The sequence below is a fragment of the Sinocyclocheilus rhinocerous genome, unplaced genomic scaffold (assembly GCF_001515625.1).
Source record: "Sinocyclocheilus rhinocerous isolate Xijiao unplaced genomic scaffold, SAMN03320098_v1.1 scaffold504, whole genome shotgun sequence".
Classification (NCBI taxonomy): domain Eukaryota; kingdom Metazoa; phylum Chordata; class Actinopteri; order Cypriniformes; family Cyprinidae; genus Sinocyclocheilus; species Sinocyclocheilus rhinocerous.
The window spans coordinates 2,238,585-2,248,269 of NW_015645076.1; the positions used below are offsets into that span (position 1 = coordinate 2,238,585).

A 9,685-nucleotide genomic window follows, 5' to 3' on the forward strand; every position below is an offset into this window, starting at 1 on the left:
GGCACGGTTTGATCTTCGGCTGACCAATCAGCAGAAAGGGGCGTTTAATTCCCGCCCATGTGTAGAAATCGAATATTCAAGTTGTTTATTAATTTTTCCACCCATGAACGAAAAACGAAAATTTAAGCTGAATTCTCGAAAAACGAAAAAGGAGCCGTTTTCTAATTTTTCTACTTTCAATATTAAATCAAAAAACGAATGATCGAATGATACACGGATTCCCAAAGGTACTATAAAATGCCAAATATATTTGGTAGTGGTTCACATTAAATTGTTAAAATGGAACTATTAACCCATGCTTAACAAATACTTTGACCAATACCTTAACCACAACAGTAATTCAAAAAGGAGGAATGACAGAGAGTTATGTACCTGTTCCACACTATTGTACAGAACTTGACAGCAGCTGCAGTAACCCTGTCTTTGGGAGCTGGAAGGACCAGCAACAGGCTCTTCTCCTCTACTAGTCCTTCAGATGGGGTAAATAATAGATTTAGATATTTATTTGTTTTAGATTTGTAATTTAAACACATAATGGGATGGCTAATGGATTGCTGCAAATTTAATTTCAGACAACTCACCTGCCGGACATGTCAGCTGGACGCCTCTCTGCATCTACAACACATGACAAAACATGTAAATGCATTCTCTAAAATCATTGCTTCTCAACTAGTTTTGCTTCAGGACACATATATTACATTGGACATCAGTGGTAACCCAACACAATACCAAATTTACTAATCTTTCAAATGTTAAATATACCCTTAAAACATTTAAATTGTTCTTATTTATTAAAGGGGTCATATGATGCGATTTCAAGTTTTCCTTTCTCTTTGGAGTGTTACAAGCTGATTGTGCATAGAGAAGATCCCTGAAGTTGCAAAGACTAAAGTCTCAAAACCAAAGAGATATTCTTTATCAAAGTTAAAATGATCTTTAAAAAAGCATCATATGACCCCTTTAAATATCTTTAGGCAACAATTCCTCATGAGCAATGCTCATCCTCATCTTCATAATTAACCCATATTTATTGTAGCCTAGGTAGTCTCCAAGTAATTTTTTTTTTCTTTTTTGTAGTGTTGTTCATAATTTTTTGAAGATAAATAAGTGTCTCACAACCTGTCCATATTGGCATGTGTCTAATTTGACTAGATTTCTAACAAGTGACAGGTCAGTTTGTGCCAAAAAGCTGAACAGTTTGATTGGAGGCACATCCTTTTACGTCAACAACATAGGTTTTCATCTCCCTTTTAAAAGTTATTTATTATAAAAATCTATTTTATTATCCTAACTGTATATGATTATTTAGTTAGTATTTTATTAGTCCCTCCAGGCTCTCCAGTGCTCAATGATAAAACAAAAAACAAACAAACAAAAAAAACTAAAATATAATGGTGTAATATCAGAACGCCTTACTTTTAGCAGAGGATTGTGGTCCCTCCTCCAATGGCATGGTGCTGTCTATAAACAATTACAAAATAAACAGAGTAAGAGAGAGTTGCATAGTGTATCATTGTATCATATATTTGTGTGATTTTATCTTTCTTGCTCTGGGCCTTATAGAAACAACATTTCACTGAGCTAGGCAATTACTAATGCTATATTGTTGTGTATTTTATAAATAAACCTGACTTCAGCAATAGACTATAAGAAAAAATATTCAAAAAACAGATCTACTACATTACATAAAATACTATAAATGTACTCACCTACATGGAGGAGAGGATGACTAAATGTTTCCGTGTTACATCACCGCGTAGATGTGTACACTACAGCCACGTGTGGTAAGTTAAAAGTCGCATCTAAAGATACAGGATACGTTAAGCAGAATTAGAAAACACTTAAAGTCTCTTGTAACTAAGTGCACTTGCTTCTTATTCTACTTGTATAATACGAACCTATACGTTAAGAAAGAAAGATACATTAATAAAGCACGATTTGTATCTTAAATCAGTTTTGATACTTTAAAACCCGTATATGACGAACTTGTGATTCATTTGAAATGTTTTTACGGTCCAGCTTTAACTACTCATAAATGAATAACTTACTCATATTTATGTACCGGCCTGCACACACAAACAAGGCCATTTAAACAGCGCGTCCCAATATTACCACAAACACACTTTCACGTAAAATGTATCTGAAAACGCTTAAATTTTATACGGTTTCAGACTATACACATTGTTTGGGAACACACCATTTGTAGTTTAAGCTAGCCATCTATGCTAGTTCTCTTAGCAAGCTAGTGACACTTAGCATGACAGCGGGACCGTGACATGGTAAATATTCACTTATTTATGATTTGCAAAATATCTTAAAATTGATTGCAGTCTTCACCGTGCTGTCACCTGATTATAGATGTTATTCCACTTAGATCCCATCGGTATCCGTATTTAGCTCAGGTCTGCTCGTGGAGTGACGTAAGAGTGAAGCGCGGGAATCTGCCCACTAGTAAAGTCCGAGGCGGAATTTAATCAATGGGGCTGCAAACTCCAAATAACCTTTATAGAAAATTCAGATTGCATACCTTGATGGTAACATCATAAATGTTGCAAACTATGAATTTCTTCAATAGTTCCCACAGTCATGCTAAACCTGACACACACACATATAACAAATTATAAAGCAAGCAAGCAAATGTCATTAAAAATAATACCTAAAGTCATAATTATTGGTTATATCTGCTACAGTATATTAGAAATTGCTCAGTACATTTAAAGAGAGAGACAGAGAGGGCACTAAGAAAGAAATAGCCTTTAAAAGCATAACATTCATGGCAAATATTTAACATTTTCAATTTGATGCCACAGAGAATCATTCTGAAATCACATAAAACTAAACCAGAAACAAAGGTGCATTTGAAGTGCTTTTATTGGAATAATGCTTTGTTCGGTGGGGTTTTAGATCTTGTTGAAGGCTGCCACATCCATGGATTGCACATAGTCCTCAAAGGCTGTGATCAGTTCCTCCAGCTGGTCTGTTCCAACTTTATCATCTTCCACAACACAGGCAATCTGCAGCTTCTTAATGCCATAGCCGACAGGCAACAGTTTAGCTGTACAGAAGTCAAAAGTGACAATTAGTCTATTGAAATACAAAATCAGAAACTGCTTGTTTTGGTTGGCCTAACATTTCATCAGTTTTGGTGAGCTGTTTGCATTCAAGTGATTATATTTTGGCTTACACTGTCCCCAAACTAAACCATCCAACTGAATGCTGCGGACACACTCCTCAAGCTTGGCCATGTCGGTTTCATCATCCCAGGGCTTGACATCCAGCAGAATGGAAGACTTGGCGATAAGTGCAGGCTCTGCTCAGACATTAAAAACACAGAGTCAATGGTAAAGCAAACACGGGAATTCAGCAATCACAATGAAATGACTAGTGGATATCAGGTTAAAAAAAGTGTCAATCACATCATTCAGCCGAAAGATGGTAATATGAAGTCATCACAAAACTAGTCACAATGTTACTATATGCACACTACCAGTCAAAAGTTTGGAACAATTAGGATTTAAGGTTATTGAAAGAAGTCTGTTACGCTCACCATGGCTGACTTTGATAAAAACGCTGTAACAGTGCAAAATATTATTACACATTACTACACTGTATTCCATTTTAATATATTTTTAAAACGTAATTTATTGGTTTGATGGCAATGCTAATTTTTTTATAGAAGCAATCGATCTTCTGTGTCACATGATCCTTCAGAAATCATTCTAAATCTAATTTCATTCATTCTAATATGCCGATTTGGTGCTCAAAAAACAATTCTTAAAATGTTAAAAAAAGTTTTTGCTGCTTGTGGAAACTATGATTCACTACATTTAAAAGTGTTTTGGGTAAGATTTAGGAACAAATTTAACGGTTTCCACAAAAATTAAGCAGCAAAAACAGTTTTCAACATTGATAAGAACCATTATTGATAACTGAGCACCAAATCAGCATATTACAATGATTTCTGATTTCCTTGGTGAGCACAAGAGACTTCAGAAACGTTAAATCTCAATTGCAAACTTTTAACTGGTAGGGTGCACTTAAAAGACAATGAATACATACTCTTTGCCTTCTTTGCATTGTATGCTGCAAGCCTCTCCTCCTTGATCTTTTTGGTTTCCTCATCCTGTAAAGAAAGAGATCCATGATCAGGTGAGCAAATACATACAGCAACTGCATGGTCAATTTTCTACCTGGTTTTCAGGAAGAAAAAGTTGTCCATCACAGCATCAGCCGAAAGATGGTGAGAAAAATCATCATGTGACCAGGCAATCCTGTCAAAACACACCATCCCTTCTGTTACTGAACTAACCTCTTCCTCATCAGAACCGAACAGATCGATGTCATCGTCGTCTTCATCAGCCGCCGCAGGAGCTGCTGCAGTTGTGTCCTCCACACCAGCAGGGCCGTACTGACTGAGAGGCTTCTTCACACCTGGAAGGCTAAAGGTAAGAAAAGGAGAGTGAATTCTTGTTACGGAGCAAGAGCACCTGCTTTTGACAGTCTGAGAAGTCCCAGCCAAATCAGAATTTGAAAGATTGTGCATCAGTCACTCAGGCGAAAGATGGTGATAGGATAATCATCATATTTTGCTGGAAGTACCTGCAAAACATTAAAAATTACAAACAAGCTTCACATTACCTGCCCTTCTCCTTCTGGTAAGACTTGATGTGGTTGTACCACCGCAAAGCATGGCACAGGTCAGCAGAGGGGGCGCCAGACAGGGCATCAAACACTGCAATATCAGCCTGAGAGGGCACATACCTGGCAAGAAAATGTGTATTGAGCCATCAAATGTGTAGTGAGGCTGGTGCTTTCCTCCATGAGCAATACGAGGCATTTATAAATGGATTAAATTACATAACTGCATATTTATAAATGGATGCACAGTACAGCAATGAAAATGTGGCTCCTGACAAACACTTGGGGGAAGTGTACTACTAGAAATACAGACCTACAATGTTTGACTGAACATACATATGCCATATTCATAGCTAAAAAATGAATAACCATTACCTTTGACGCTTATCACTGCATCCAAAATTATTTTAGTATTACAGCATAAGAAAAAGAGGACAATCACAAGATGTTACAAGCCAACTAAGAAGACTTGATAAATAAAGTCTTAAAATAGCTTACCCCTCGATGTAACTTTTGTCTGACAGAAACTCATTCAGAACTTTGAGTCCAGCGAGTGTTTTGAGATCACCAAAGCCCATTGTTACAAGTTACCGTGAGACCTCGTGTACAGACGTGAAACCTTGAGCTTGGAGGAAGAGCGAAGGAACGAGAAAAGACCGTGAGATGGTCTTTATACCGCTGACGCTTTGACTCCGCCCACCCAGACATATTTTACAAAAACATACTAAAATGGGACATTCTTCACAGCACTTTGCGCTAGGTATGGAAAACTTAACTTTTATACACAATAAAGACGGCACGATAATCATCTCCTGTTTTTCACAGATACCGAAAATCTTGTTGACCGTTTGGCTTTTAACGTGAAATAAGAGAAGGAAACGACCGCTTTTATGAGCGGAAATGACGACGGATAAAGGTAAAAGGTCAACGAAAAACGTTAGATTAAACATATAAAATGTATTTAATATAGTACTGTATTTTAACATAAGTGTATGCATTTCCTATATTATAGAATAATCTGATCAAATAAAATATTTTTGTCTTTTTTTCAAAGATTAATGTGCATCGGCTATTTCCGTCATCTACGTAAACACCCGAGTAACGTTACACAATACACATTCATAACTGAATCTGCGGCTGTAACGCTGTTCTGGTCTAGAAGGCCAAATAGCGTCAAGGTGAGAATTAAAGAATGTCTTTTTGTCTAGATTAAAGTGTAAAGGGCATTTTGTGTGGACATTTACTTTTGTGTATATCGGCTGGAATTATAAATGCATGCGAAACATGGGTAATTTACAGTAACGTTCTCCCTGTCCTTGAGTAATCTGCAGTGCTGTTGAGTGCTAGCCTGCAAACCAGTTTGTGTATAGATGGAAATGTCAGCAGCATTGGTTTTACATTTGAAGTGTCTGATCTACTTTGCCTTAACAGTGCAATACCTAGATACATTTAAAATGGGTTCTTTTATAAATATTGTGCTTCATGCTTTTTTTAGGGCATGTTGTTTTATTGGAGTTATAAAATCTCAGGTTTTGTAATCCTTGCCAAAGGATTTGTTGTGCTGACTGTCTTCACTAAGCAGACATTTGAATAAAGAATTTATTATTAATACTGTCATTTGTATATGTAGGGTCTGATCAGTAAGATTATATTGTGTCTATTTCTTTACAGTGTCCTTGTTTCAAAGTGCAGTGGCATATTTATCCATTGTTAACCTAGATACTATTCATTAAATATTGGGGATCAACATGTTATGTGTGCTTCTAATCACTGGCATTTTCTCCTACAGCGACATGTTGCGTTGGCCAGCAGTAAGTCGGGCTTTGGCTGGTGCGGCCCATTCCAAGGGCTCTATTACCACCACTAACAATGGTAATTTGCATTCTATTTTCATCTTTGAAATTCAAGTGTAGTGCCCTTCTTTAAGAATGTTAAGCAACTTTACTGACAATCATTTTCTCACACTGGCTTGTTTTTACAACAGTGCAGACTTCAGTCCGGGCCTCAAGCAATATGGTTGAGGTGTTTGTAGATGGAAAACCTGTCATGGTGGAGTCAGGGACCACTGTTCTACAGGTAATAATGCATTGAACATTTTCTTCTATTAATTCCATGTAAAGTTGTACATTCCATGTAGTATGTTGACATGCCAACTGTGTTTAGGCTTGTGAGAAAGTAGGTGTGCAGATTCCTCGTTTCTGCTATCATGATCGTCTTTCAGTGGCCGGTAACTGCCGCATGTGTCTGGTGGAAATCGAGAAAGCACCAAAGGTAACATGCACTATTATACACAAACACACTACGATTATAACATCATTGTTAGCACATATTATCGATTGTCATCAAAATACATGACAAGTCTTAGTTTAAGCATTTTTTTCTTCATCTGTACTTCATCAACAGCCTGTTGCAGCATGTGCAATGCCTGTCATGAAAGGGTGGAACATTTTGACCAACTCAGAGAAAACACGGAAAGCCAGGTTTTGAGATGTTTCTTGCTTTACAAATAATTTTCACGCATCACATTACATATAGTGCATTTATTAATTTGTATTTATTTTTGTGTCTCCTATAGAGAGGGAGTCATGGAGTTCCTGCTTTCCAACCACCCTCTTGACTGTCCAATCTGTGATCAGGGAGGAGAGTGCGATCTGCAGGTAAAAAAAATGTTTGCAGCAATTTAATGGAACTTGACTGTGAACTTGAGTATGCACTCAAGAATGGAAATGGAATTATCCCTAATGCAGTTTTTACCCATCTTGATGTTGTACTGGATATATAGGACCAATCGATGATGTTTGGTGCTGACAGAAGCCGTTTTACAGAAGGGAAGAGAGCAGTTGAAGATAAGAACATCGGCCCGCTCATTAAAACAATCATGACCCGCTGTATACATTGCACACGTTGTGTTCGGTGAGTTAAAGGTCTATTATTCTTCAAGCTACATAAAACACTGAATTCATTAATAATACTTATTAGATAATTTATAGTTGTTTTATTATAGGTATTACATTTACAATAAAAGAAGAATTTTCATCTGTAACTACTGATACATGATAGCTACTGTATAAAGTCATATACACCTTTGCTGTAAAACAATGGCATACGGTGCTCGTGCCTATTACATTCAGGATCATACAGAGCACTAGCAATTCATCAAATATAACTTTATAACTTCACAGTTTTGCCAGCGAGGTTGCTGGTGTGGAGGACCTGGGAACCACGGGACGGGGTAACTCCATGCAGATTGGTACCTACGTAGAGAAGATGTTCATGTCTGAATTGTCTGGTAATGTGATTGACTTGTGTCCTGTTGGAGCACTGACGTCCAAACCTTACGCTTTCACTGCACGACCCTGGGAGACCAGGTACAATCCTGAGAGATTCTCCTGTGTGCACTTTGATCCTTATATTTCTATATTTCTTTATGCTGCCTTTTAATAGTGGACTACTTGGTGAATGTGTGTGCACTTTGCTTTTTGAACATGTTTTGCCTATGTGTCTACAGAAAGACTGAGTCTATTGATGTGCTGGATGCTGTTGGCTCCAACATTGTAGTGAGCACCAGAGGTGGTGAGGTCATGAGAATTCTGCCCCGTTTGAACGAGGATGTCAATGAAGAATGGATATCCGACAAGACCAGGTGAGCGCATAAGCTCTTAAAATATAAAAACATTTTTCTCTCTCTCCATTCACACACACACTCATGCGTAGTCTACTGTCCTGTCTTTGCCTCACCTTCTCTAAGGTTTGCATATGATGGACTGAAGAGGCAGCGCCTGACCCAGCCAATGGTGAAGGATGCCAGTGGACAGCTGGTTGCCACCACCTGGGAGGATGTTCTTACACGTGTGGCTGGAGCAGTGAGTGATTGCATATAAACCAGAATCAGCTTTGACCAGAATCAACCAGCTTTGTCATTGGAAGACAGTAGATTTCAATGGTTGTGATTTGAATTTTCAGCTCCAGGGTGTTCAGGGTTCTGAGGTAGGAGCTGTTGCTGGTGGGATGGTAGATGCTGAGGCACTGGTTGCTCTGAAGGACCTACTGAACAAACTGGACAGTGACACCCTCTGCACTGAGGAGATCTTCCCAATGGCTGGTGCCGGGTGAGTACCCATCTGATTAGACTTATCTGTCTTGAGACTAAAATGAGAATGGTGTCTGTCCTGATTTCAGTCATAATATCTCTTCTTATAGTTTGTACCATAACTATTACTTAGGAAATACCACTAATAATTACTTGAAAACCAGTGTCATTGCTCATATAATGGGTTAGATTTTTTTCAACAAATAGCTCACCTTAAGGATTTAACTTGCGCAAGCAAGTAAGAGCCTAGCAACAACCGTATTTCAGCAAGCTAAAAACACTCAGAACACTATAGCAACTACTTTGCAATGCAAGCACCACTTATTTCTTCAGAAGATGTAAAAAATGTTGTTCTTTTTCTAAAATGCATTGATCATGTTATTATTAATTATTATTTGTTATTATTAGCTTAAAGGGATATTTCACCCAGAAATGAAAATTCTGTCATCATTTATTAACCTCATGTTGTCAGGGATTAAAGTTTTCCGTAGCTACTACGGATTTCCGTCAGTTCATAAAGACAGTCACTTGCTTCATTCCTGAATGATTCAGCCGTTCGAACGAATCAATTGAATGAATGATTCAGTGATAAAATCAGTGACTTGCCGCCATCTGCTGGCGGATTTAGTTTCATTTTTAGCGTATAATTTCAGTTATTTAAAATTGAGCCTCATTAAACGTCTGAAAATGTACAGTGCACAGCATAAATACACCCCCTCTGAATAAATATAAAATATGTATTTTCTTAATGGTCACTAATATAATTCATGGAAAGATGGCAAAATTGAATCATAGTAAACATATACTTAATAAAAACAACAAAATATATGCCAATATTTTCTGTAAGATAAGTAAATTAGCCAATTTTGTTTAATTGAAGGATTGCAGAAATGAGTACACCCTAGATTTAATTCAGAAAATGTATAATATTCTAGTACTTAGTATGTCCTCCAGAAC

At 37.4% G+C, this 9,685-nt stretch overlaps 3 protein-coding genes across 3 annotated transcripts in view; 1 reads left to right on the forward strand and 2 right to left on the reverse strand.

The window, feature by feature from the left end:
• LOC107705512 (uncharacterized) overlaps positions 1–2,784 on the reverse strand; it is an 8,645-nt gene extending 5,861 nt beyond the window's left edge. The window contains exons 1-5 of the mRNA XM_016508818.1: positions 2,349–2,784; positions 1,710–1,802; positions 1,417–1,471; positions 582–615; positions 373–469 (exon numbers count right to left, since the gene is read on the reverse strand). Coding sequence (XP_016364304.1) covers positions 373–469; positions 582–615; positions 1,417–1,453 — 168 coding nt within the window. The 5' untranslated portion in view covers positions 1,454–1,471; positions 1,710–1,802; positions 2,349–2,784. The remainder of the gene's footprint in view (positions 1–372; positions 470–581; positions 616–1,416; positions 1,472–1,709; positions 1,803–2,348) is intronic.
• Positions 2,785–2,853: 69 nt separating this feature from the next.
• On the reverse strand, positions 2,854–5,296 carry LOC107705603 (elongation factor 1-beta-like). The gene is made up of 6 exons (XM_016508975.1): positions 5,137–5,296; positions 4,639–4,761; positions 4,310–4,439; positions 4,060–4,123; positions 3,185–3,310; positions 2,854–3,055 (listed from the first exon to the last, which is right to left on the reverse strand). The coding sequence occupies exons 1-6, from the start codon at positions 5,214–5,216 to the stop codon at positions 2,901–2,903; spliced, it is 678 nt and encodes a 225-aa protein (XP_016364461.1). The 5' UTR covers positions 5,217–5,296; the 3' UTR covers positions 2,854–2,900.
• Positions 5,297–5,733: 437 nt separating this feature from the next.
• LOC107705604 (NADH-ubiquinone oxidoreductase 75 kDa subunit, mitochondrial-like) overlaps positions 5,734–9,685 on the forward strand; it is an 8,017-nt gene continuing 4,065 nt past the window's right edge. Inside the window, exons 1-11 of the mRNA XM_016508976.1 lie at positions 5,734–5,816; positions 6,428–6,510; positions 6,623–6,714; positions 6,802–6,909; positions 7,042–7,118; positions 7,214–7,295; positions 7,421–7,551; positions 7,821–8,006; positions 8,147–8,281; positions 8,387–8,501; positions 8,602–8,747. Of these exons, the coding sequence (XP_016364462.1) occupies positions 6,432–6,510; positions 6,623–6,714; positions 6,802–6,909; positions 7,042–7,118; positions 7,214–7,295; positions 7,421–7,551; positions 7,821–8,006; positions 8,147–8,281; positions 8,387–8,501; positions 8,602–8,747 (1,151 nt within the window). The 5' untranslated portion in view covers positions 5,734–5,816; positions 6,428–6,431. The remainder of the gene's footprint in view (positions 5,817–6,427; positions 6,511–6,622; positions 6,715–6,801; positions 6,910–7,041; positions 7,119–7,213; positions 7,296–7,420; positions 7,552–7,820; positions 8,007–8,146; positions 8,282–8,386; positions 8,502–8,601; positions 8,748–9,685) is intronic.

What these genes read in the sequence shown, in the direction of transcription:
- LOC107705603 (XM_016508975.1), bottom strand. Translation starts at nt 5,216, where the DNA reads ATGGGCTTTGGTGATCTCAAAACACTCGCTGGACTCAAAGTTCTGAAT. An exon ending in TACCAGAAGGAGAAGGGCAG is followed by an intron (nt 4,440 to 4,638) that starts GTAATGTGAAGC and finishes TCTTACCTTTAG; the next exon opens with CCTTCCAGGTGTGAAGAAGC. An exon ending in CAATGCAAAGAAGGCAAAGA is followed by an intron (nt 3,311 to 4,059) that starts GTATGTATTCAT and finishes ATGTCTGAGCAG; the next exon opens with AGCCTGCACTTATCGCCAAG.